The sequence below is a fragment of the Aquila chrysaetos genome, chromosome 3 (genome assembly GCF_900496995.4).
Source record: "Aquila chrysaetos chrysaetos chromosome 3, bAquChr1.4, whole genome shotgun sequence".
Classification (NCBI taxonomy): domain Eukaryota; kingdom Metazoa; phylum Chordata; class Aves; order Accipitriformes; family Accipitridae; genus Aquila; species Aquila chrysaetos.
The window spans coordinates 1,170,081-1,196,182 of record NC_044006.1 but is presented as its reverse complement, the minus strand read 5'-3'; the positions used below and the strand labels follow the sequence as shown (position 1 = coordinate 1,196,182).

The 26,102-nt window shown below is 60.8% G+C and overlaps 2 protein-coding genes across 8 annotated transcripts; one reads left to right on the top strand and one right to left on the bottom strand.

The window, feature by feature from the left end:
* Nucleotides 1-382: 382 nt before the first annotated feature.
* Nucleotides 383-5,558, top strand: LOC115339159 (bactericidal permeability-increasing protein-like). Its single transcript, XM_030008734.2, has 16 exons — nucleotides 383-544; nucleotides 1,673-1,813; nucleotides 1,986-2,100; nucleotides 2,197-2,325; nucleotides 2,415-2,570; nucleotides 2,703-2,766; nucleotides 2,880-2,940; nucleotides 3,144-3,235; nucleotides 3,332-3,544; nucleotides 3,657-3,716; nucleotides 4,098-4,265; nucleotides 4,475-4,542; nucleotides 4,838-4,880; nucleotides 5,107-5,170; nucleotides 5,257-5,333; nucleotides 5,415-5,558. The coding sequence occupies exons 1-16, from the start codon at nucleotides 457-459 to the stop codon at nucleotides 5,454-5,456; spliced, it is 1,581 nt and encodes a 526-aa protein (XP_029864594.1). The 5' UTR covers nucleotides 383-456; the 3' UTR covers nucleotides 5,457-5,558.
* A 1,252-nt stretch (nucleotides 5,559-6,810) lies between these two features.
* Nucleotides 6,811-26,041, bottom strand: BCL2L1 (BCL2 like 1). Of its 7 annotated transcripts, none has more exons than XM_030008799.2 (4): nucleotides 25,796-26,041; nucleotides 24,000-24,665; nucleotides 9,166-9,261; nucleotides 6,811-8,687 (listed from the first exon to the last, which is right to left on the bottom strand). In XM_030008799.2, the coding sequence occupies exons 2-4, from the start codon at nucleotides 24,552-24,554 to the stop codon at nucleotides 8,550-8,552; spliced, it is 789 nt and encodes a 262-aa protein (XP_029864659.1). In that variant the 5' UTR covers nucleotides 24,555-24,665; nucleotides 25,796-26,041; the 3' UTR covers nucleotides 6,811-8,549. The 7 variants fall into 7 exon arrangements, with proteins under 7 accessions (XP_029864659.1, XP_029864661.1, XP_029864663.1 ...); XM_030008801.2 differs by having other exon boundaries at nucleotides 24,000-24,660; nucleotides 25,796-25,985; XM_030008803.2 differs by lacking the exon at nucleotides 25,796-26,041 and adding an exon at nucleotides 25,447-25,623 and having other exon boundaries at nucleotides 24,000-24,660.
* Between the last annotated feature and the right edge of the window lie 61 nt (nucleotides 26,042-26,102).

The window sequence follows — 26,102 nt, the reverse complement described above, 5'->3', positions numbered from 1 at the left end:
GTGTCCCCCCACATCCCTGCCCAAGCCCCGTGTGCCCCACGGCTGAGCCCTTGCGATGCAGCCTCAGCCATCATCCCCCACTTGGGGCACGGGGACACGGCGTGGCACTGCCACAGGGCTGCCACAACCGGGGGCCTGGCATGGCCAGGATAGCCAGAGAGTAGGGGAAGGGGCTGCGTGGAGCCGGCTGAGGCTCGGAGCGGGGTTGGCAGGGCTGAGTTACCTGCCACGTACCAGGATGCAGGATGCGGCTGCACCAGGATGCACAGGAGAGCCCCAGGGAGGGCCCAGCCCTGTGGACACCTGCGCCCCGACCCATCTCTCATTGTTTTCATGGGACCTGATTCATCCCGGAAGGGATTAGGGACCAAGGAACTGGGTGACGTTCTGGTCCAACCAGCCCCGCCACCCCGGGATGGACATCGGCATCAGAGTCGGTCACTGCTGCTCGCTGCCATGCACGGCCCTGGGGACATGGCGGAGCTGGGACCCACAGCGGGACCTGTGGCCCCCATGGCGTGGGGTACCGTGACCGCCGGCCGCGGTGAGGCTTGGTGCAGGGCAGGGGCAGCTGGGGATGGAGGGGCTGTGGGGGGCACGGGGCTGGGGGCCAAGGACAGCGCTGGCCTTTGGGACACTGCCAGGGGCTGTGGCCATCGCTGCAGCCGTGGTTGGTGGCACTGGGGGGGGTCCCACGCAAGCGGGCAGCTGCTCTTGAGGGGACCTTAAGGTGCATTATCCGGTGCTGTGGTCCCTCCGGTGAGGTCAGCCGTGGGACCTACATCCCTGCATGGTGCTGGGATGGGGCCCTGGCCCCCCCCAGAGGGATCCCTGGGTCCCTGGTGCTGTCCCCTGGCTGGATCCGGGCAGGTAGCTGGACCCCTGGCAGCCATAGCCCATGGCACCATCCAGCAACCCACACCCGTCTGAGCCACGCTTCTCCCAGCTCACCCTGGCTGGTGGACGGGTTTGGGAGCATGGGCAGCTCTTCCCCTGCGGCCAGGGCTTTTTGGAGGGGATTACACAGTTCTGCTCTCGCTCTGACTGTCCTGACCTTCTGGTCATGCCGTGGCCCTGGGGGCTGCCACCGTGTCCTGACCACCCTGACCCCCCCCACTGGGATTTGGGTGCCCCTACACAGGGTCCTCAGAACCCTTTCCCAAAGTGGGAACGGCTGCTGCTCCCCAGTGCAAGCAGATCGAGCCCTGTCCCCACAGTGCAGCCCGCCTGCCCCAGGACCAGCTCGCCACATCCCCCTCCTCCTCCATCACTCCCAGGCTGGGCATAGCCAAAGCCCCTCGGGACCCTGGCCCAGCTGGGTCTCTGCGTGTCCCCACATGCCAGCCACGTGCCCCCATGGCCGGTAACCCCAGCTCCCACACATCCCCAGGGTGGGGGGGCTGGCAGCGACACGGCCTGGGACCCTGCCTTCCTCTGTTCCCACAATAGGCGCAAGTGGGGAACAACGGGAGACCCGGCTTCCCCTTTGAGTCACGTATTGGGCAAGGCTGGGCTTTCAGTGGCCAGAGCGCTGCGGTGGGCTCCGCATGTGCGCAGGAGGCTGATGTCACCCCAGGCTCTCTGTCCCCGATATAAGTCCTGGCCGTGCTGGTGCACGGGGTCGGGGTCTCCGCAGCGACTGGACGTCCCGTAGCCATGTCCTCTGCTTCAGCCTCCAGGTCCCAGCACCATCCCCAAGGCATACTGGGGTTGGCGTGGCTCTGCCTCCTGCTCTTGCTGACAGCCTGCGTGCCCGCCACTGGCACCAACCCCGGCATCGAGGCCCAGCTGACCCAGAAGGCGCTGGAATTCGGTGGGTTTCGTGCCCCTGACCACCCTCGGGGGAACTGGGCAGGGGGTGAAGGGGACCATGCCCAGACCACCCGGGATGGGGGATGGAGGGGTGTCCTGGACCTGGCTGCTCGCCCCACCGGCACCGCAGCCCCTTCCCTGGCACTGTCCCCCAAATTCCTGCTCTGCCCCAGGTCGGCGGATTGGGCTGGAGCTGCTCCAGTCGCTGCTGCAGAAGGAGCATGAGCTGAACCTGAGGGGCTCCTACTACAGCCCACTCCTGGGGACACTCACCTACGCCGTGCCCCGGTAAGAGCCGCCCACGGGGTCCCGGTCCCTGTCCCCATTCCCGTCCCGGCTGTGCCCTGGGCGCAGCCGTGAGCCCAGGCTGCCCGTGTCGTGCAGGATCCGCATCCATGAGCTGCAGATGAACGACTCCACCGTGGACTTTGCCGAGGACGTGGGGGTGAGGCTGACGGTGCAGCGCGCCCGCATCCGTCTCAGCGCTGACTGGGGAGCCCAGCTGGGCACCATGTGAGTCCTTACGTGCACGGGGCACAGGGATGGGTACCTGGGTGGCTCGGGGCCACTGCTGTCCCCGTGCTCACCTGCTCTGTCCCCAGCCAGGACAAGGGCTCCGTCGAGCTCCGCGTGCACGACCTGGCCGTGGTGGCGGTGCTGGGGGTGAGCGTGGATGGCAGCGGCCGCCCCATGGTGTGGAGCGCAGGCTGCGACGCCCACGGCACCGACCTGCACGTGGAGTTTCACTATGGACACAGGTGATGCCAGGACCCCCTGCTTCCCTCTTGTCCCTGGCATGCAGGGACTCCCTGGTGTCCCTGGCCAGGATGTTGGTCTGGGGGAGGCTGGGGTACCCCAGGGTGATCTGAGCACCCTGCTCTGCCCCACAGCTGGCTCTACAACCCGCTGGCACCGCTGCTCCAGAAAGCCCTGAGGCAGGAGCTGAACAAGCAGGTGGGTGCTCGGCCCATGGGGTGTCGGTGTCCCCATCCCTTCCCATGGCAGGCCCAGTGAGTGGCTTGGGGACCCCCATCCGTGGGCTCACTGACGCCCTGCTCCGCTTCCAGCTCTGCCTCGAGCTCCACAAGGGTGTCTGCAGGCTGGAGGCTGCCCTGAAGCACATGAAAAGTGGGTGAGGGGACCCCAGGGACTGGGGCCGGGGCTGGGCAGGGTGGTCTGGGGGGGGGCCGTGCAGGGGGCTGGTGCCCGGCACGGTCAGCAGGACCCCACTGTGGGGCTGGATCCCATCAGCCCCCGTGTTGGCCAAGCCGGGGCTGTGGGAGGGGGCTGGTGGTCTCCGACTCACCCCAACCATCCCCGTGTCCCTGCAGCCTCCACCCAGCTGGACGCCTTCGCCGCCATCGACCACTCCCTGGTGGGGCGGCCGGCCATCACGGCGGAGCACGGGGACATCGGCCTCAAGGTAATGCCATCCCCGGCATCCCTGGGCCAGCTCCAGGAATGGGGCGCGGGGGAGCCGGGCTGAGCCTCGCGTCCATCTGTCCGTCTGTCTGCGCAGGGGGAGTTCTTCAGGGTGGGCAAGTCCCAGCAGAGACCTTCCTCGGCGTTGCCCACGGCGTTGCCCACGGCGCTGCCTGCCGCTCTGCCCACAGCACTGCCCACGGCGCAGGAGCCCATGCTGCTGCTGGCTGTCACCGAGTTCGTTGCCAACTCGGCCGCCTTCACGTACTTCACGGCCGGGGTCCTGCGCAAGAACATCTCCAGCGACATGGTAGGGACGGCTCCGGCCACGGCTGCGGGGCAGAGCTGCCTCCGCCGGGGTCCCGCCGGGGTGTCCTCGTGCCTTGTGGCCCCAGCACCCCGACCCCTCTGCTGCCTTCCAGCTCCCGCGGCGGTTCCCGCTCCAGCTGAGGACCAAGAGCATGGGGCTCTTCTCCCCGCAGGTGGGTGTGGGTGGGATGGGACACGGGGAGAAGGGGATGCAGGTGGGACATGGGGTAGGACAGGATGCAGGCGGGATGGGACGTGGGATGGGACACAGGAGGGACAGGGCAGGGGATGGGCTGCAGAAGAGGTGGGACGCAGGATGGGACGCAGGCAGGATGGGACGCAGTCGCGACGGGACGCAGGCAGGACAGGACGTGGGCAGGTGGACCATGGGCAGGACAGGATGCATTGCCCACCCTGCCTGCACCCAGCCCAGGGCAGGGCAGTGATGGGGCACACTGGGCAGTGGTGGGGACCTGCTGGGAGCCCGGGCTGGTGCCCATGGTGCCGGCGGTGCCAGTGTGGCTCCGTGCCAGCTCAGCCCTGGTCTCTCCCAGCTGCAGCAGCGCTACCCGGACCACCCCATGGAGCTGCACCTCTCGGCTCGCCGGCAGCCCCTGCTCTCCTGCCACCCCGATGCCCTGCACGGTGCCTTCTTCGGCTCTGCCGAGGCCTTCGTGGTGCTGCCCAACGCCACCCGCGCCCCCGCTTTTCTGCTGAACATCGTGAGTGGCTGGTGCTGCCACGGCACGGCGATCCAGGGCCTGGCCCCAAAGGGCTTAGCTGGGGCTGATCTGCCTGTGCTCCTGGTTGGGGCAATGCTGGATCATGCCGGGTGATGCTGGGCAATACTGGGGTGATGCTGGGGTAATGCTGGGGCGATGCAGGGTTGCAGGCACTGCTCTGGTCTTTCCAACATCTCTTCTTGCTGCAGGATGCCAACGTGACGGGGAAGCCGACCATCACCGGGAACAGGCTCGGAGGCACCGTGAGCCTGAAGGGGTGAGTCCCCAGCCCCGTGCTGGGTCTGGCCTCCCCTGGGGCGTACCCGGGAAGCTCCCCCCATTCTGCACCTTTGGCCATTTGCTTCCCCATGTCCCGTATCACCTGCTCAGACCCCTCTTGCTCCCGGCTCTCATCCATGCCTGCTGCCCTGGCACTGGTACCCTGGTTAGGTCCTCAGCTGGACCCTCTCTGTCGGGCTCCCAGCCCTGCCATGGAGCTCAGTCCATTCCTGCCCTGGGATGGGACAGTCCCCATCCCTGTGCCTGGCTCTCATCCTGCTCTTGTCCTCCAGGCTCAGCGTGTCACAGGTGACGTCGCACGTGGGCCCGGTGGAGGTGAGCTGCCGTGCTGGGGCACGATGGGGCATCTGAGGGGAACCTTGTGCTCTGCATCACCCTGGGAGCAGGGTCTGGGAGGGGCCTGGGGGTGCTGGGGACCCCGTGCAAGGCCAGCACTTGCACAGGCAGCGGGTGCAGCCCTGGTAGGGGAGCTGAACCCTGCCTGCGCTGCAGCCCCCTCTGCCCGCCCCGTGCCAGGCTCAGGGGGCTGCCTGTCCCACAGGTGAAGAGACTGGAGACCCTGCTGAAGTTCGGGCTGTGGCTTTTCGGGGTGCCCTGGGCAAACAGTGAGTGCTGTCCCCATCCTGTCCCAGTCCCCCCCCCCCGGCTGCCCTGGGGCTGCCCCCCACTCACGGCTCTGTTCTCCCCACAGAGCGGCTCCAGGCTGGTGTCCCCCTGCCCACCCTGCACGGGCTCAGCCCGCTCAACGCCCGGCTCTCGCTGCAGGAGGTGGGTGCCGCCACCGTCCCCTCACCCCGCTGCCCCCCGCATCCCCCATGTCCCCCCCCATCTCACCCCAACTACCCGCAGGGCTTCATGCTCATCGCCACGGACCTGCAGTACAAGCCATGAGACCAGTCACTGCGTGGGAACCTGCTGGCCCCCCCACAAGCCATGTCCCCGTCCCCGTCCCGCTGGCAGTCAGCGGGGAGCCGATGCCACCGCGGCCCCGTGGCCGGCACAGCTGCCCGGCCGTGGGACCCACTGACCCCCAACCTGCCGGGGGGGGGCTCCTCGGCAGGGATTAAAGCCGGGAGCGTGGCTCAGCCTGGTGTGTTGTCTCGGGGAGCCCCCGCAGCCGGGTCCCCCGGGCAGGGTCCCATTCCCAGCTCCGTGCTGGAGCATCGTGGGTCCCCCCGGCTGCGTGGAGCTCCGGCCGTGCCGGGGTGAGGGGTCCCATCCCCTGCGCCGGGGTCCCTGCAGCACCACCGGGGGGGCGAATCGAGGCTGCGTGGGGGGCGTAGGGGGAGCTGGGGACGGGGCTGGTGGCTCTGGGGGACCGAGGGGGTCACCCAAAACCCTCGCGGGTGTGCTGGCCATGCGGGTGCCCTTTGCCCCCCCCCCCCCCAGCAGCAGCCGCTGCAGCTCCACGGCAGCTTCCCCCATCGCCCACGGGATGGTGCTCGTGTCCGCGGCCTCCCACCGCGTCCCGCCGGCCCACGACTCCCCACGGGCCCCGGCCGCTGCCCCCCACGCTCCGGTCGTCCCCTGCGCATCCCGGAGGGTCGTGGGGAAGGCTGAGCCACAAGCAGGGAGCGTCCCGGACAAGGCCCTGTGTTTGTGGGGTTCAGACTGTGCCGAAATGAGCCCCCCCCCCCCCAAAGGGCAGGTGGTGCTGGAAGGTTTCCCCTTTCCCCAGCTCACCGGTGGCAGAGCTGGGGGCGGGCGAGAGGGAGCCCCAGAAACGTGGAGTGTGGGGGGGTGTGTGTGCTGTGGGACCCAGCAAGGCACCCACTGGGATGTGGGGCTGCAAGCCCCCTGCCCTCCTCACCCCAACATGGCTGTGGATGCTCCCCCTGCCTGGCTCCCAAAACCAGCTCCCCCCCGCCGCCCAAGCCCAGCTAAGAGCCTGGCTTGGGCTGTTCTGCCCCCACAGCCCGTAACGAGGACCCAGGACGAGGATTTGAGCCTGGCCCTGGTGAAAAGTAGAAGGGATGGGCAGGGGTCTGTCCCGATGCTGCCTGTGATGGAGACGGGCAGCACCGTGCCCAAGCAGGCAGCACCATGTCACGCCAACCCTGCCCAGCACCATCCCCTTGGGAAAACAGCAAATCCCACACCCCTTGGAGCACCCCAACCCCTCCCTGGCCAGGGAAACGACCTGTTCCCCCTCCATCCATCCCGCTGAAGGCAGCTCCTGCCCAAGGCTGCCCGAATCCCCCCCCAAGCCCACGGCGTTCGCAAAAACCACAGCACCATCAGCAGCTCCAATGACAAGAGTTTATTAGTGGAATCACCTCCACCTGCAAACCGAAGCGTTCAATGGGCTAATGCTAATCCTCGTGCTCCCTGCGTAGGATCCGCTCCCAGCACCATGGGTACCGGGAGCAGATCCTACACTGGGAGCGCGAGTCCGTGCTCGGTGGCCAGGTGGGACCCCCCCCCAAAGCCTCCGGTTCCCCCCTCCCCGCCTCCATCCCACCTTGGCCTTTGCAGGGAGCACGGCCCCACACATAAATACGGACAGACAAGATAACAAAAATAGCATTAAGAGTATTCACAAATGAATTAAAAACTACTCGGATATGTACAGCAGAGCGCGGGCGGTATGTACACAGACAAGCCCGCGTGGACAGCTGGGTCTGCCGGTGGTCGTCTCCGAAGGATGAGGGGTTATTTTCAAAGCTAATTTCAGCTCAAAGCCCAGGAGGTTCCCTGCCCTGGCGGCAGCAGGAGCCGCACGGGAAGAGGGGTGGGGGGGGGGAGCCAGGCACCTCTGCCACTGCATGCACCCATCACAGCCACGCCATGGGGACAGGGATCTGCCTGCGCTATGAGGACTGGCAGCAACCAGGACAGCACAGGAGAAGCCAGCGGCTCCCGCTGTCCCCAAAGAAGCTTCCCGGCGGCGGGGACAGGTCTCAGCTGGTGCCAGTCCTCGCTCCCACCTCCCCTGGGCTCGCTCCCCCACTAGCCCCATGGATCGGCTGCGGTGGGATTGCTCCCACGGCTCTGCCTTCCCCTGCTGCCACCCCCATGAAGGGCAGGAGCATCGCACCCCCGCCCCGACACCCCTTCCACCCCCCCGGCTCTGTATTCCTGCACTTGCTGGACACTGCAGCCCCAGCTCTCTGCAGAGCCCCTTGTTCCAGGGCAGGGGCTGGGGAAAGCGCTCTCCCCCCTCGCCTGCCTTCCTCCTTTGCCAGCCCGGAGGAGCAGGTGTGGGGAGGGATGCACACTGCCCCACAGCAATCTACATTCAGAGGGAGGAGGAGGAAGAGGAGGAGGAACCCTTCAAAGCAGGCACAGCCCTGGGCCTGACACACCATCCTCACCCGAGACCGGCCTCAGCTCCCAGCAGCTGCTGTCCAGGGAGAAAGGGGCTCAGGGACTGACGTGAGGGGCAGAGCTTGTCACCACCGGCCTCTGCCTCTTCCTCCCGGCTCCCCCCGACCCCTGCAGGGATGAGCTCTTCCCAGACGAAGCGGGGACGGCATAGGGATGCTGCAGGGAAGCTCCGTCCCGTTTGGCAGCCTACCTCTTCCCGGGGCCTGAGCGTGATGGAGATGGGGGTACGGAGCCTCGACCCTTGCTCTGGCTGGGGAACCTTATATTAGTGACACATCTACACACACGCACGCACTCACACATGCAAAAATAAGTCTGTTTATTCTCTTCAAAGTGATCTAGAGGACCCTGCAGGGCTGGGACACCTTCTAGCCGGTACTCCCCCCGGCTGCCTGGATCTCCCCAGCGCTGGGAGCTGTTGGCTGAAGTGCTGCATTGGTCTCAGCGCCTTTAAAACACAACGGAACGGTAAATAAGACGGGCTACAATAAAAGGAGCTGGCGGCACGAGGGAGAAAGCTCCGTGGAGCGGGGCGCTCGCCCGGGAGGCGGAGGGGCTGCCCCCCCCCCGCGCCGGTGACGGTGCTCGGGAGCGGAGTGTAGTGGATGTGGCGGTGAAGGCGCAGCCGTCCTGGCGACGGGGGGATTCGGCGGCGGGTCACTTGCGGCTCAGCAGGGATCCCAGCAGAAGCACTCCTGCCACCGTCGCCCCGGTCAGGAGCCATTTGTTGAAGGTCTCCTGGCCCTTCCTCACCTCGGCAGCAGCATCGTTCCCGTAGAGGTCCACAAACCGCTCCTGTGGGAAGAGAGGAGCTGTGAGCAGAGGGGGTGGGAGCGGAGCACAGAGACCATCTCTGCCGCTTTCTGGGGCTCCTTCCTCCTCCGTGGGAAGGGGCAGGAAGGCTGCCGGGCTCCTGCCGGCAGGAAAGCGGTGGTGGGGATGGGGCGGATGACAGATGCCTTGTGCTTCCTTGCTCTGAATCACGCACAGAGGGCGATGGGGAAAGCACAGGACCAGTCATGAGAGAAGTGGATGCCAGAAAGGATTTGCAAGGAGAGTACCACGCGGGCAGGGCAGGAGATGCATCACGTGCTCTAGGCTCTCTAAAATTAGCATCAAAGTGTGATAGAAATCATTGCAGCAGGAAAATGCTGGGCTTTATTCCATGGCCGAGGCCTGGGGGAGCAGCAGCAGGGTTGGTGCCCACGGTTGCGGCAGGAGTCCACAACGCGCATCCCCCCGTTGCTTTTGCGTCCAAAGCAGAGCCTCTCACCTTCCTCTCCCCACTGCCGCATCCCAGCAAGACAAGCACTCCCGCGTCCTGGCCATTGCAGGTTACTCTGCAGCACAATCTGGATTTTGTGAACCCCCGTGGCGAAGGCAGACACTCTGGGTCGTGAAACTCCGGCCTTTCCCCGGGCTTCGGGAGAGCGGGCCAAGCACGAGGCCTGGCCAGGAATGCAGTCACTCCGGCCCGGCTCGTCCAAGCCGGCTGCCTCCAGTCCTTCATCTCCAGCAACAGCAAGAGCCGGGCAAATTTCAACAGAGCCACTGCATGGCGAACAGCCACAGCCCCTCTCCCTCCGAGGGAGGTGTGTGACAGGGCTGGGGACAGATGGTCATGGCCTGGACTGGGGCAGGTGAAGGGCAGAGAGAAAGAGAGAAGACCACCAGAGCTGAACTGCTCCCGAAAACAGGCTCTCAGAGAGCACATCTGTACCCTGCACCCATGCAACACCCCCACGGCATGACACAACCCCTCCTGCTCTCCTGGGTACCCAGGGACCTTGGACCACTGTGAGGATAGGTGCTCAGGTCCTCGGGCCACACGCACTGCAGCGAAGGAGGGGCCCGTGGGCAGGGTACATGAAGCAGGGAACTTTACGCCCCAGCAGCTCCCAGGTTTATCAGGGCTGAGCAGGAGCACCGGGGCTAGAGGGAGCTGGAGCAGCGAGCTCTGGGCTCAGGGATCGCCAGTAGCTCAGAGCGCCAGGCAGCTCGGCATCAGCAGGGCCTTGACGCTGTTGCACCTCGAGCCTGTCTTCCCAGCAAGGTCCCCTGTTCCCTGATAAGTGAATGCAGTTCCAGTAACCCGGCTGCTCTGGGAAAGTAGAGATAAGCCCGGATGACGCTGTGCTTGTGTCATGCCTTACCAGTCTCCCCGGAGGCAGGGGCAGCATCCCTGCCTGCCTGGGTCTGGCAGCTCTGCCTGCAAGCTGCCTCCCATGCCTGCCCACAGCCTGTGATGAGCTGCAACCGCTGCCACAGGACCTGTGGGGGTTCGGTGCCCAGATCACGGCTGGGATCGAGATGCTCTTTAGGCAGGTGCCTCTCCATCACTCATGGAAATGTGGTGCCAGTCCCCTGGCTCCCCCAAAACAGCCCGAGCATGGTCACAGCTTGCGGGGCATCGCCTCACCTTGCCACACACACACGATCGAGCTCACACACAGCTTTTCACAGCAAGGCGTGCAATAGACATGCACGCTGGCTCCCAGGGAGCCAGGCTGTGTCCCTCTTCTCAGCCACTGGCCTCCCCCCCAACAGGGGATCAGGTACTTGAACAATCACCCAGGTGAGATGTGCACTTCAGCACCTGCCTCTGCCCCACCAAAGCTCTTCTCTACCTCCCATCGAACACCATCTCCAGCATCTTGCGACTTCCCTGGCTGTGAAGAGGTATCAGCAGCCCCGGGGCCAGGGCGCTGGGACAACAGGGACTTTGCTAACTCACCCCGGGGCACCACTGCTGCCTCACTCAAAGTCCTCTTCAGAGATGTGACAACCGTCCCCATGACTCCCGCCACTCACACAGAGCAGCAGAAGGCAGCTCGCTTCCCACCGGGCCTGCCAGCTGGCGCAGGCTCCGTGGAGGTGTTGTATTGCATCCTGGCCCCGCAGGAATGGGCAGGACAGCAGCTCACACACAGGTGCCGCCCAGGGAGAAAGGTGAGGGCTGCTGCCTGCTGCTAGCCCCTCTGCCCGGCCACTCGCTCAGGTTGACAGCTGCGGAAAGAGCCAGTGATGTGCTGCAGAAGAGGGACGGGAGGAGAGCCCAAACGAAAGGAGGGGATATTTTTAATTACAGCACAGGAAATCCCTCTGCTGATAGGTGGTGATGAGCAGCGGAGCGGTGAGAGAGCACGGCAAGCAACAGCAAACCAAGAGCAGGCTGGTGGGGATGGAGGGCACAGGGGAACCAGGGCAGAAGGCACAGGCTTGTCCAAAAACGCCAGCTGTGGAGTGCGTCCACCACCCCTACAACATCTGTACCAGGGCCCTGGCCCCCCAGAGAAGGTCCTTCCCTCGGATACACATCCCAGCCGAGCACTCACAGCACCCAGTGCTGCGGGAGCGCTCAGCAAGAGGAAGGAGGCTGCGCCCTCGTGATGTATTCCCCAGAAAAAGCCACGTTGCTCAGAGATTCAGTAAGGCCTGCCCCACCAAGAGCCCCACACATCTCTGTGGGCTCCTCCTGACCCATGGGAGGGGACATCCCCACAGTTCCCAGGAAGGCTGCAGAGGTGGAAGGGGCCACGCAGTCACCCAGCCTCTCCGCAGGGCTGGCACCAGGAGAGGGCCCCCACAGCCAGGGCAGGGAGCTGGGGAGGGCTGGCAGCCGAGCCCTCTTGAGCTTGGGGAAAGGCAGTTCCAAGAAGCATGTTTTGAAGCCCTTACTTCTAAGAAAAGGAAGTGTTTGCTGAACAAGAGATAAATGGCATATGGTGAACTGAGAGCTATCGGGTGCTACAGACGGAGAAGAGCAAGACAAGAGCCCTGTGCGGGCAGGGAGGGGACGCGAGGCCCTCTCCTTCCCCTGGGAATGGAGCAGCAGCTGCGGGCTGCAGGAGATTCGGGAGGAGAGCGCCTTGGCCTTCCTCAGGGAAACCGTTCCCAGGAGCTGCGATAGCTCAGCCCCTGCACAACTGCGATTCCAGATGTGTCCCCTGGGAATGGCAATCCCAGACCAGGGGGAGTGGGAAAACAGGCAGGAGCGTCCTCCCTCCCTATCCAGGGGGTGGGTTGAAGGTTAGGGAAAGGCAGCTTGCTTAGTTCCCACACCGCCCCAGGCCTCGGCCGCTCTGCACCTGAAGCCCAGCACTCCCAGTACGGATTCTAACCTCTCTGGCCTGGTGTTTGGGATCTCAGGCTTGCCCAGACACGTCCAGATATTTCTGGCCTCCCCCAGTCACCTTTATCTGAGAGGAAATATTTGAAATTCCTGAGTCGATCACAAGGACTATGGTAGCAACAGCACGTCAGTGTCTCAACCACCCTCTCCGCGTGCCCTTGGGCCTCTTCCACCCCAGCGAGGACAGGCTGTTCCACTGCCGAACACCCGTCACATCCCCTTCCCCACCCCGGGTGACAGACACATCCGAGAGGAGGATGCTCTGGGGCAGGCGATGAGGAAGCAGCGAGACGTTATGCCTCCGCAAAAGGCAATCCCCCAGCTTCACCTCTCCTCCCCCAGCACTGGGGAAGGACACAACATTTTCTTGCTGGAGCCTAAACCAGCACTTGCTGGGGGGACTTCCCTCCAGCTGCATGTGCTGCTTGCAGCAGACAGAGGACCTGGAGATACAGACTCCACCAGTGCCCACCACCTCACAGAGCAGGGGCAGGGAGGTTCTGCAGTGCCAAAGGCTCTCAAGACACCTGCAGTGCCCCAGATGGCAACCCACTGGCGGGGTGGATGCATCAGCCATTTAAACACTGCCTAGTGACGATACACAATATTGTGGTAGAGAGAAAAGAGGGGTAGGTCTGACCCAAAGTGCTCTGGCTTGGGTGGGACAGCAGATTAATCAGGCACGAGGTCTGGCTGAGACAGCATTCACATCCTGGCCTGGAAACGGGAAGGGGAAGACCCAAAGTTTCAGCCTCTTGCTGGTAGCCACCCCCAGAGGTTCAGCTGGTTTCATTCACCAGCACTGTCCAAAGCAGTTCCCCGAGCCAAGCAGGAGGGAGAACAGTTGCTAGATCCCATTCAGGGCAAGCAGAGCAGACCAGGTTCCTCTTCTAAGATAAGCCTCAACACTTGAGGAAAGAGGATTCAGTAAGTGACACTGAACCATGAGGGCAGGTGAAGGAAGCAGATGTGAGCAATGAATCCCCATCTGGTCTCTTGTGAGTCAGGGGTAGAGCAGAAAGGGGAGGGTGGCAGCTGCTGGGGAGGGCAGAGTTTGGGTGCTCAAAGCTTCCCTTGCACGGGGAGGTGAAGGGTATGGAGGTCACTGAGACACTGGCACGAAGCTCTGAAAACCAGCAGAGAAGAGACAGGCTCTATCGGGACTATTCACAGTGAACCAGTGGCAGTTAGTCCAATTTTGACACGGAGACTCTGACTCCAGCAGCCACTACAGAGTTTCCCTGCACCCCTGACAGCCAGCCAGCCTGCCTTTGAGCCAGACACCCACAGCAACCAGCTCAGCACATACAAAAGTCTTTCCCACCCAAGGACCCTAATGTGTTTTACCAAAAATTAGTTAGTTCTCCAAAATCTCCTGTGGGTTAAGTCAGCATTGTTCCCAGACAGATCAACAGAGGTGCGGAGAGGTTAAGTGCTTTCCCTAGAGTTGCATACAAGCCAGCAGCGTGAGCCACAGCATCTGACTCCCAATCCAGGCATTCTCGTCATGAGGCAATGTTTCACTTGCAAACAAGGCTGTTTCTGTTATACCTTTGCCGTAACTGCAGCTGTATTACTGCTAAGAGGTCTAACACCAACTGCTGGCCAGGAGTGGAGTCATCTGGATGACCAGACATTTGTTAATAAGATGCTGGGAACAGTTTTGTGCTGAGTAGTGAGAGAAGCGCGGAAAAAGAAAGGCAGCAGCTCAGCGCAGACCACAACAAAGCCCTGCATCGACAGCAACCTGCTCCCAGAGCCCCTTCGGGCTGCCAGCTCACCACATGGGACTGGCATATGCGAACCTGGAGGTGAAGCACAGGGAGGAAAAGGCAGCTGAGATCTTTCAGAAAGAAAGAAAACATAAGTATTCCCAAAGGCTGCCACTAGGATCCTGTAAACACAACTCAGTGGGTCCCTATGTGCTATGAAAGTGGAAGAGACATCCTGGAGGTTGTCCCTCTGCCCTGCTCCCCCAGACACCGCATCCATGTGTGGCCCCCACCGCCCCCAGCCCTGCCTGCAGTTATTGGGACTGGAGGTCAACATGAGCCCCCGCGACTCGGGCACATCATGCCAAGGAAAACTGCCATCCAAGGCAGAGGTCCCAGAGATCCCCACCTTCACCCCACTGGTCCCTGTCAGCACCCTGGGCAGGCTCGGGATGGGGTGGGGAAGGGGCTCTGGGAACACGGGGAGGGGAAGGGGCTCTGGGGAGAGCATACTCGCAGGTGCAAATGCTCCAGAGACCCAGCTCTAACTGTTATGCAAATGGTGACCTCCAGGGAAGCAGCTGCTGATCTCCATGACAATGGCAGGGAATGCCACCCGCTCCGCTGCCTCTCCGGCATCACCTGCCCTGGGAGTGGGTGCTGGGGTGCTGCCCCTGCCCAAGCTCCAGGGCTTTGCATTTAGAGAAACCTGTGACTCTGAGGGATGCAGCCATAAACTCAAAAGGTTTTATTAAATAAGCACATCCCTGCCTTGCTCTCCTCTCCTCCCAGCCTGGCCGAGCCACCAGGCTGCAGCCTGCAGTGGGACCGGCGGGGAGGCTGTCCCTGGGGCCTCAGCCCAAAGCCCAACAAACCTGCGGGGCTTCAGCCTAGTGAGGGCCAGAGCCAGCTCTTTTCTAACCAGAAACAAACCCTTGCTAGCACACTCCAGCCCTAATCCTTGCCACGGCAGCCTCCTGTCAAACTGGTTTCATCACCAGCTCCAGGGAACCTGCAATAACCCCACACCATTCAGCACAATTTCAGCATTTTCCAAATACATGAAAGGGGCTACGGTGACAGCTGTAACCCCCATCCCTGCCCCAGGGAGACTGCTGTGCACAGCATGAGATGGAGAGCAGGGAATTGCGCTCTCCATTCCAGAAATCTGCTGAAACATTCACGTGTATTAAAGCTGGAGATGGTGCAAATGACTAATCCACTTGCATCCATCGTTCACCAGTGCTTCTCCCAGAACTAACTGGGCTGAGGGCTCCTGAAGGTGCTGAAGCCCTGGCTGGAGTCAGGCGCACTTGGCAGCGGGACGGCTGGCAGGCGACAAGGCTCTGGTACAAAGGCACAGTGAAGAACACATTGGCTGAGCCGGATCCACTCAAGAGATTAGCACCTGCTGGGAATGGGATTGTTTTCCAAAGGGCATTAAGTGGAATAGTCCGAGGAAAGACGGTCTCTCTGATGCTTCTCCCCACCGGACAGATGGTGTCTGAGCCCCGGCAGGCAGAGCAGCCTGCCTGCCTTTTGTGCGAGGGGCACGCTCGGGGGGCAGGGGAAGACTCCTGCTTTAATTTCACGGTTATCTGCTGCCCGCGGTGCCGGGGAGCCCAAGTGCCGCAGCCAGCTCGCTGCACCGGACGAGCACCTCGGCAGGGTCCCCTGCGCCCGGTGAACAAAGCTCAATTTTCACCTTGTCATTGCTTTTCCCAGACGTCACAGCTCCTGTGCAATCATGCCCTTGTGTAACTGTGGGGAAACCTGTGCCGAGGAGACGTGCCAGGCTCATGTGTGCCTGGCTGCGGAGCCATGTTCACTCCTATCCAGGGGCTGAGTCATACGATGCTGACAGCTCTCCCCAGCCCTCAACCACAGCGTGAGCCTTACCCCAAATCTACCCTGCAGGGAACAGCAGCATTACCAGAGCCTGAGGAGTGAGGCTGGGTACAGGGACGGTCCCCAGGGGAGACAGGTCCCGGGGAAGGACCACCCAGTTCTTCTGCCTCGAGCCACTTGTCCTCCAGCATCCTGGAGGAGTGCCGGCCAAGCCTCACCACTTCCCACTTAAGCCCCAGCACTTCATCAGGCTGCTGTAATTCTTACATGCCACTTGAATGAAAAAGGGGAAAGGGTGGAGGTGCAGGAAGAGGAGGAAGATGTGCTCATTCTGTTTTCACTTCCTGTTAGTCCACATGAAATCTCAAATGATTCAGGCCACAAAGTCCCTTTTAGCAAAATCCTTGCTGACTTGAGGGCAGGAAGCAGAGTAGGCAGCTGATGCAGCAAACGCGGGAGAGAGCAATGCAGCAAGAGAAGGAGACTTTGTGCTCTGCCCTGGGCTCCTCCATACGTGTTGTTGCATGAAATAATCACTGGCTGGTGCACTGGAAGCTTCTAAATGAGGTCAGTTGCTCTAATAAAAGATATTAGCTCTCTGGCAACTTTAATACACTGGTGAGCCATACCATTACAGGATGGAAGCACTTGCAACACTGCTATGATGGCTGATTTACAGGTAGCAACACCTCATTTTCTCCATACATAAGTCATATGTCACACAGACACTACCCAGGGCCACATACACGCCCAAGTCCCGCATCCCAGCCCAAACCCTGAGCCAGCTTACCACAAGTTACACGCACAGAGTAATGTCACGTACTGCTGCCAGCCGTGCTCCCTGCACAACACTTGTAGCCCAGCCTTCCTCAGCCTCAATGATGGCAAAAACCAGAGATGTGCAAAGGGGACTAGTATCATTTGGAGGACTAATGATGTGATGCAGACAGCTGTCCCGCTCCACCTGAGCATGGCCTTAGCTGCATTCAAACCAAACCTGCTCCTTGCCAGCCTAGGCCTCTTCTCTGAGCTTCCCAAACAGCCCTTCACCCTCCAGCAGAGAGAGAGAAAACCCTTCCATGCTCCTTTGGGAAGCAGCCGGCTCCAGCAGCTCCCTCCCCTCAGGCACACAGTCCTACCCCCAACAGACAGGTAGGTCCCTGCACACCTCCTGACAAGAGCAGCTCCTGCTCAAAGCTCTGACTGCTGCCAAGTTGTCACATTTTGAAGTATTTGATTTCACTCTTAAGAGCACCTGGCTGGCAGCGGTACAGGCAGGGAGAACCTGCCTGCTCTTTGTTCTTGGCCAGGTGGAGCACGGAGCAGAGGACACCTGCCTTGGTTTCCCCCCTGAGCTCAGGACTGGGGCTGCGAGTCGGGGAGCTCTGGGTCCATCCTAGGTCAGGAGCAGGCGGCAGAGAGGCTGAGCCCAGCCCCACTCCCACCAGAGGCTCCTCATCCCCAGGGCTCATCTCCCCAAGCAGGATACTGATGCCAGAAGCTAGCTACTAATTGGATCTACTTAAATCAGAAGCAACGTCTGCAGACACAGCTGAAACACAAGCTTGAGCAGGAAGGAGGATAATGCAATAAATTCAAGCAGCTCTCCCCAAGGGAATCACACAGACCCCTGAAACTTCCCTCTTTGCAGATACAGCCTATTACCCTTCCTTGGGCATGCTGTGTAAATGCAGGGGCAAGCGGTGGTCGAGAGGGTAACCAGCCCAAAGCCTCCTGAAACACCATGCTCACCCAGCTCCCTGCTCCCAGTAGCGGAGGGAAGGCAGACCAGTTACAGCACAATGTTCAAACAGTCCCCGTGGCCACGGGAGCCTCTCTGGTTAATGCTCCGAATCCCGCTCCTCCCTCTCTTGCTACCCCGGAGGCAGGCAGCAGCGCTGAGTGCACTGGGTTTCCCATTAAAGAGATCCTGAGAGACAGCACTGGGCTGGTACACGTGAGCACGTGTCCGAGAGAAGACACGGGCAGCTGGAGAGATGCTGGCTGCACGGAGGAGCTGCAGCGGGCGTTCCCGCCTGCAGGCAGTCCTTCCCAGCACTGTTCAGCCCTCGGATTCTTTTTCTTTTTTTGCTAACTAAATTAAACATGAGGATAAAATAAGCAAAATACCTAAAAATAAAAAATAAAACGAGCATTTCTACAGCACAATTAGGTCACAGCTCCCCAGCATGCAAGTCGTGGCAGCCACGGCTCAGCCCCTCGAGCCTCCCGGGTTCAAAACTGACATCTCTCTTAAAAGGCTGCCTCCTGAAACCCACACCTGCTCCCCGGTAAGCCCAGCTGGAGCCATCTGCTAACGGCTCTGCCTCCCGGCAGCCCTCTGCCCCCTCGCTCTGCCGGGCTGTTCTGCTCCTGTGGCAAAGAGTAACCCTTCTCCCCACCTGAATGGGGCGAGGGCCAGCCCATACCCTGAAGCTGCCCTGGTGCACCCACAGCCAAGCCCTCGTGTTCCCCTCCACAGGCGCACCACAGGGAAAGCTATCGGATGCCTCAAGAAAGCACTCCCCCAGCTTAAGCCCTTGGCATCCCAAGGACGATTAGGAGCGGAACTTCAGAGAGATCTTGAACCAAACACCCCTCTGCACATCCTTCCAGGTGGGGAGCAGGGAGGAGGAACTGTCTCCCTGTCCAAGGCCAGGGCAGCAAATCAAGGAGTGCCCTGGCACCAAGGGACACTGCTTTCCTTTCATGCCTCCATTATCTTCGTTAATCTTTAGTTGCTCAGAACAATAGCGTTTAAGGGTAACATCCCTCTCGGGAGGGTGGAGGAGGAGAGTGTCGTTGCTTTCCTGCCACGAAAAGGCAGAGCCACTCGGCAGAGCATACCTTCATGCTGAATCAGCCAGCAGGTAGGTCAACATCCCAACTGCTATTGGGGTCACCAGAGGGAAGAGAGCAGCCACCCCCAGCCCCTTTCTGCTCCCAAGGCAGAAGCCACCATTAATCCCTCGCCTCTCGGTTCAGCAGGTCTGCAACACTTCTACAACTGATATCCATCCCTTCCCTTCCCCCAGCTCCTCCTGGGAATACTCCAGCTTTACAGCTAGTGGGGAAAGAGCTACTAGAGAAATACTCCTTGTAACATCAAGATGGGACTGTGCTTACAGCAGTCAGCAGCTTGGTAAAAATCAAAGGAGAGAAGCTTAAGCAAAGGCCTCAAAGCATCGCGCCACCATTCAGCCTGTACCCGCTGTGGGCCGCAGGCATATCGCCACTCCTGGGGGTAAACCACGTACACAAACCATACAGGATCTCCACAGAAATCAGTTGCAGCACCCCAGATATGTATAGAAAGCTGCAGCTTCCACAGGGGAAAAGAGCACGTTGCTCCCTCCCACCCCTTTTGCTGCGGTGGGATACCCCATTGCTGCTGAAATGGGGAGAGATCCCGGGCAGCGCTCAGGGTGACCCAGCTCCAGTTTCAGAAAGGAGCAGGATGATCAGGAAGACTGACATTACTGAGAGCAGCTGTGAACACAGAGCAGCAAGAAACAGTTTGCTAATTATTTCACAGGTCTTTTTTTAAAATGACACTCCGTTCTTCGGATTAAAGAACCTCAGAGTGCTTTACAAATCTGAGTTCCCAGTGGCTCCCCTGGGAGGGAAGGAAATGCTATCCCTTTTGCTGAAAGACCAGGGAGTTAAGTGGGCTGCTCTGAGCCACCGCCAGCGATGGGCAGGAGCTTTGCCTTCCAGGCGCCTGCTCTAATCACAGATCTAAGGAACGTAATCAAACTGTACCGCACACCGAGAGGCAGCAAGGAAAACAGGCAGGGCCCCAAAGAAGGAGAACCAAGTAAATGGGGCGAAGAGCAAAGCTCTGAAAACTCGCCTCTGCATCGTTCTCGGTCTAGCGGCAGGAATGCTGCGGGCCGGGCAGGAAACTGCAGTGGAAGTCATTCCAATGGCATTTCCTGGAGAGCACTGCAGAAAAGCCTCCCAGGTCGCAGGCAGGCGAGAAGCTGCCAGGGATCTGCACGCTGAGCCCAGATCTCCAGCCGCCAGTGAGGATACAACTACCTGGGACGGCCGTGCCAGGCAGGACAGCCCGAGCCAAGACCCTGCCGGCAGTGACCGTCAGGCAGGCAGTTCCACAGCCAGAGGAACACCTAGTACTGCAAAGGGACTCGAGGGGACTCAGCTGGCAGGAGGAGAGTATTTTTTTCATCCCAAGCAGGTGATGACAATGGGGGCATCATCTCAGCTGCAAGGAATCCAGACTGTAAAATAATTACAGAGGACAAAGTGGAAAGCGATAGCCCAGCTAAGCTTTGCAGACCACTGGCTAGGATTCATCCCTAAGATAGCAAAGCGCGGCCTTGGCTATCCACAGTCACCTCCTCCAGCCAGCTCTGCTGCGTGTTGGCCAGCAAGTGAAACCGATGGCTGCGATCTTCAACAGGATTAGCCGCGCCGGGGCATCCCCGAAACCCAATGTGTTAACGCTCAAAACAACAAAGCTTTGGCAAACAGCGCTCACCCCAGAGGGAGCTGCGTTCCCCATATGGTACAACGCGCAGCCGTGCCTCTTCCACGCGTGCCGTGCACATCTAGCAAAGCGCTCCTCTCCGAGTCTCAGGGCACAACAGCAGCAGAATTCAAACTTGCACTTATCTCACACTGCCCAAAAAGCTCGGATTGAGAAGGCGTGAGGATCCTGTGGCACCCAGGATCAGCTAGATAACGTGGTGGTTGCAGGGAAGGCTTGTGTGGGATACCTGGGCAATGGCACAAGGCCAAAAAGCATTTCTGAAGGGCTGAGAATCAAAGTCTAGCTCTCAACCTGAAACCATTGAGAAGGTTGGAGCAAGAGCACAGGATGAAATCCCAGCTGTGCTGTCATATGACATAGGCTGAGTCATTTCCTATCATTCAAGAAAAAAATTAAAAAGATAGCAAATGAGCTTGCTATATTGACATCTTCTAAGGGATTTCCCCAGACAGAACCACAAGCTTCCAGTCCACCGCAGAGCAACACAACATGTATGTCCCAGCACACCGAGCCCTGCATGGCCAGGGCCGGCTGAGAGCCTGGGACGCACAGAGCCAACACGGGAAGCAGTCCTTCCTCCTTCAGCCTAGCCCACCTTGTTGGGATTCAGATGTCAGACTGGTGACAAAGATGCTGTTTGCTTTCAGTTCTGGCCTGACACAGCCCCTTCATGCTGGTCCCCACCATAAGCCCTGCAAACAGGAAACCTCTTGCCTCTATGTCCACAGATCTACCTCCACGTCCCCACAGAACACCCTCTTTAAATCCCACTCTGAACATATATTTAGCCTCGAAGGAAAACCTGTCATCCACTGGAGCATCACAGCCAGGCAGGAACTACCACTCACTTTCCTTTCTCAAACAGATTAAGCATGGTCAGTACACCTCTGCCTGCCAGCCTCTCTCCCGCTCACCCTGTGCTTCCCCCTCTGCATTGCCACTCACCAATTTCTCCCCCGAGGACTCCCGATACCCACTGGGATCACTGTTTGAATTTCACAGCTAGTGGAATCTGGTCCTGGCCAAAGCAACTGCCCCAGGAAAGCCTCCTCCTTGGTTCTGATGGCTCACCAAGGCAGCAGCTCTCTTCTGGCTGGTTATTAAATGCCCCCCCTTGGGTTCTTCTTGTTTGTTTGTTTTCTCCATGCCAGATTGCGAAGGGGAGGGCAAACCAAGGCAGGGCCAGTAACCTGACAAAATACACCCAAGTTAACACTATGTAGCAAGATTTACCATTTCCCCGTAGCCTCAAAGAATGGTTTCTCAAGAAAACTGCTACAGCCCAGCACACAGCAGCCTTAACAGGCCCCTCCAAAGGCAACCTGCACCCCGTGGCCATCCTACGCTTATCTTTGTTCCACTGGTGGGGAATGAAACAGAGCTTCCTACACAACCAGGCTGTGTGTGACACTTGTGATGGAGCCACGCTCCTTCCCTCTTTCAGAGGGGCTTTCCAGGAAGAGAAGTACTGCAGCGCTCCAAAACACAAACCACCTGGTCCCTGCCAAGCAGGCCTGCCAGAACTTGCATCCCTCTCACCAGGACCTGCCTGCTGCACCTCTCGGCAGAGCTTTGTTTGCATGGGACAGGCTCTAACAGCTCAGATGCACCAAACAGGCTCCCTGTGCAAACAGGGCGGCAGGAGAGGGACCACTCTGTCACAGCAAGTGCAGGGTGGCACTCTCTTCGTGCAGAGAGAGCTGGCAGCAGGCCAGCAGTTTTCTCCCTGCAGCTGGAGCTGCATGAGAGCAAAGCAGAGCATCCCCACGCACGCTCCACGCGAGAAGCACTCGGGAGCTCTTACGGCCCCTGTGCTGCCGCTGCACCGTGCCATCCCTTCGCGTGGAGCGGCACGGCTGCCCCCCCCCCCCCCGAGAAGGGACATGGTGAAACCTGAGTGCGGAGGAAAGCTACAGCTGAGACATCAAACAAGCACCAGGTTGGGGTTTGCAACAGGCTGGCAGCAGCCACACTGCCCAGCCCTCTTTTTGGTGGCTGGTGGGGTGGACCCCCCCCACTATGGCCTTTACCACCCTGCCCGGCTCCCCTTCAGCTACCGGCACAGCCCAGGCAGCAGCACAGCCTAAGCAGTGAAGTTAGAAGCCCCGTTCAAGGTTAGAAGAAGACAGCAAGGCTGTTCCCCTGGGTGGGAAACACAGCTAACGGCGATCTCCAAATGAAAAGCTGGTGGGCGGGTCAGATAGAGAGGAGTCCTGGCCCTTCCACAATCTGTTGAACAAATATTTGCTCCAAACAATTAATTTAGAGAGAGACACAAAAAAATTGAGGAGTCTGAATCGTGATGGTTGGGGGTGGGGAACAGAAGGAGGAGGTATTTCATTCCCTGCAAGCAGGGACCAGTGATTTTCCACCAGTGATTTAATCTAAATCCCCCAGAGAGTTCATTTACAAAAAATCAGATTGCATTATCGCCTAGGTCTCCAGGATACAGCCCAATCCGTCACTAACAGCAACAGCCACACTAGCTTGGAAACCTCAATTTGATCACTCAATTCCAAGACTAATCTGTGGCTTTAAAAGCCAAAGTCAGAGGGGAGGGGGAAGGAACTCAGCATTTGGCCAGGGTTATCTGCAGGATGAGAGAGCTAATGGGCCAGATACAGCCTGATGAAATGGCCAGCAGATCCCGGGTTATTAACCGAAACCAAGCTCCTCTGCCTGAGCAGCCCCGCCCAGGCAGTGCCCCAGGGCGGCCACATTCCTGGAATTCCTGCACCCTGGGTGAACCCGATCCCTCTCCCTGAGTGTACCAGCTCCCCCTCTTCTCCAGGATCCCCAGCATCGCCAGTGAGGTGAGGAGCTGGGGAGCTCCATGGGGCTCCTGTGCCTCTCCTCTGTCTGGAGGGTGCAGAGCACAGCACTGGGCTCAAAGGTTCCTGCCCCCTCCTCAAGATACAGGGGCCTGCTGATGGACTATGAGATGAACAGGGCTGAAAGGCTTTAGCTCACCAGCATGCCAAGGAGGCAATTCCCCACCGTTTAGATGCTAACGACTGACAGCATGAACTCTTTCCAGTGGACACCAGTAAAGGTTACACCAGCAGGGAATCACTAAGATGCAGAAGCAAAAAGAAAACTCAGACATCTGTAGGTCGTATACCTCCCACTGGCAGTCCCAGGCAGCACCGCACAGCCGGACCAGGCATCTCAAGAATGCTTCCTGAAGAAACGCTTATTCATGTTAATACCTCACCACTGAAAGCTCACAGGGTTTTCTGCTGGGGCAGCTGGAAGCATTGCTCCCTGCCAAGCAAGAAGCAGCTGCAGGTTTAGCAGTTCCCCAGCGCAGAGGTTGCCCCAACCTCAGCCCTGGCTCCCACCGCAGCAGCTCAGGCCCAGCAGCCCACCCACCCACCCACCCAGATCTGCTGGGGGATTCGCTTCACTGTGACCACGGCAGAAGGCAAAATCCTGTCTCCAGAATGAAGAAGTAGCTGTTACCCCGGCAGACTGCAGGCTGGCCCACTGGAGCACTGCGTGCTTGGAGAGGAGGAAGCTCCACTCCCTGCTGTTAAATGACACCAGGGACATGCCCAAAAGCAAGGGCTCCTGCTTGAAGATCAAGCTTGGATGACATTAGATTTCCAAAGGCTCTTGGAAAACACATCTTTTATGTAACATCCAGGGAAAAGAAGAAACAAGGATAGAGAAGGACTTGTTTGAGCATAAACTGTGTCATCGCAATGGACTGACCCTCTTGGGGCAGAGCGTTAAGAGCACAGAGGGAAAGGCCACACGCCCCTTTATCTCCCTGCAAGGTCTAGGACATGCGCTAGCATAAACATTGCAGGGAGCTGCACTCTGGTATGACCGGCACCACTGCCAGCCTGGAGCAAGGGAGGACGCGGGCAGCCATCCCCACCAGGGAGAGGAGTTCTTACCCATCCGCCATTCTCCTGGATCCAGGGATCTAGGTGGTCGGTCAAGTACGTGGTCATCCAAGATACAACGCGCCCCACCAATACCCGCATCTCCTTGTCAACGCTCTCCACACACAAGGCTCCTCCGAAGGAGAAGAAAGCCACGATGCGACCCCAGTTCACTCCATCGCGGAAGAGTTCATTCACTACCTGCTCAAAGCTCTGATACGCCGTGCCAGGGGTGATATGGAGCTGGGAAGTGAGGTCGCTGAAAGCCCGCCGGTACCTCAACTCAAACTCATCCCCTGCCTCTCTCAACGCCTGCCTCACATCAGCTGTTTGAACGATTTCATGGACTTCGAGGCTGCTCCGGTGCGTGGCGGCTCCGTTCACTACGTGGCTGGCGGGCGGGTGCCAGGAGGGGCTCCCGTTGAGGACGCCGTCCATCTCGGCCTCCTCTGCTGCAAAGTCAGTCCTGTTCTCATCCTCCTCCTCCAGCTGACTCCAGCTGTATCCCTTCTGTGAGAGCTTGTAGGAAACAAAGTCAATCACTAACTCCCGATTACTGCTGGACATTTTCACACCTGGGACACCCTCAATGAGTCCATGGTCCGGAGCACAAGCAGATCAGCACTTAGCAGGTCCCGACTCCACTCTTCTTCTTCACAACCAATGGAAACATCTGACCTTTGCACAGACAAACACCAGAGAAGGAGAAAGGCAAAGAAACAGTTAACGCTACAGCTTTTAGATGCACCCGTGCCATTACGCTGATAGCTTATCATTAGACTGAGATCATCCTGCAGCTTTATGCCGAGACTCAGGGCCACCGGATTGAAGCCGCACGGAGAACGGACTACAACACCCCCCCCGCCTCCCGGGAAGCCAACCTCGAGCCCCAGGGGACTCCCAGGCTCGCTTCGAGCAGTCCCCGGCCCCCAGCCCCGGGGTCTCACCGGGTGCAGGCACCGCCTAGCAGGCCGGCTGCGGGCCGGGCCCGGGGCGGAGACGGCTCTCGCTCTGCTGGAGCTGCGGGCCGGACCGGCCGCGCTCCGCCAGTCCCGGAGTGCCGCGGAGGTGGAGGCAGCACCGCCCCGGCCCCGCCCGTTAAAGGGCCCGGCTCCCCCCGCCCACCTCCGCCGGCGTTGCCCAACGGCTGCCGGCGGAAGCGGGCAGGCTGCGTTGCCCAAGGGTTACGGCAGCCTCGTACGGGGCCCGGTTTGACGGTAACCGCGGCGCAGCCCTCCCTCCCCGCCCCGGGGGCTGGCTCGGCCGGGCGCGCCGCTGTGCACAGCTCCGCCGCGGGCGGCAGCCCCCGCCCCCGCCCTCCCGAAGCCCCTCGCTCCCCGCAGGCGGAGCGGAGCCGAGGGGATAAACGGCTAAAAAGCGGCGAGTCCTCGCCACCAGGGCCGGGCTCGTAGGGCACGGCCTGCCCCAGGGCTGCCGCCGCCCGGCCCTGCGTTCTTACGGGAGCGATTCCGGTCACTCGCTGCGCTGAGCAACGCGCTGCTGACGCCGGGGCCGGAGCCGGTGGGACGCCGGGGCCGCGGCAGGCGGGAGGGCCGCAGGGGGCGGCCTGCCCCCCGGCCACCGTACCGCCCCTCGCGGCCGCCGTACCCGCGCGGGGCGGGGCGGCGAGCACGGGGCCCGCACACGAGGGCCGACACGGCGCCCGCGAGGACGGCGCCCACGCCGCCCTCCCCTCACTCGCCAGCCAATCACCCGCCGGAAGAGCTCTGCGGGGCGGGGCCCGGAAGCGAGCTCTCCCATTGGCTGAGCCGCGCGTCGCTCACGGCCTGCCCCACTCCGCCCCTCACCTCAGCGGCCGGTGGAGGGTCCGGGTCCTTCCCGCCCCTGCCCCGCGGGCCCGGCTGGCAGCGACGCCGGGGGTCGCCGGGAGCCCCGCCGGGCCTCGGCCCGCTCAGCAGTCCCCGGGCTCCTTCCTCATCGCCCGCCAAGCCGCCGCCGCGCTCCTGGGCCGCGCCGGGGGGGTGCGGTAGGGTGGGAGGGGGCAAGAGAGGGGCGGTGCGCATGCGCACGGCGCCGCGAGGCTGGGCGGGGAGCGGCGCGCATGCGCGGGGAGGGCGGGGCGGGAGCGTCGGTTAGACGGAGAGGGAAAGGAGG

Coding starts and splice junctions, on each gene's coding strand:
- BCL2L1 (XM_030008799.2), bottom strand. CDS start 24,554: ATGTCCAGCAGTAATCGGGAGTTAGTGATTGACTTTGTTTCCTACAAG. Junction 9,262..23,999: donor TCCAGGAGAATGGCGGATGG/GTAAGAACTCCT, acceptor CCTTCGCCACGG/GGGTTCACAAAATCCAGATT. Junction 8,688..9,165: donor GCGGCAGTGGGGAGAGGAAG/GTGAGAGGCTCT, acceptor CTCTTCCCACAG/GAGCGGTTTGTGGACCTCTA.
- LOC115339159 (XM_030008734.2), top strand. CDS start 457: ATGCACGGCCCTGGGGACATGGCGGAGCTGGGACCCACAGCGGGACCT. Junction 2,767..2,879: donor GGCAGGAGCTGAACAAGCAG/GTGGGTGCTCGG, acceptor CTCCGCTTCCAG/CTCTGCCTCGAGCTCCACAA. Junction 4,266..4,474: donor CCGCTTTTCTGCTGAACATC/GTGAGTGGCTGG, acceptor TTCTTGCTGCAG/GATGCCAACGTGACGGGGAA.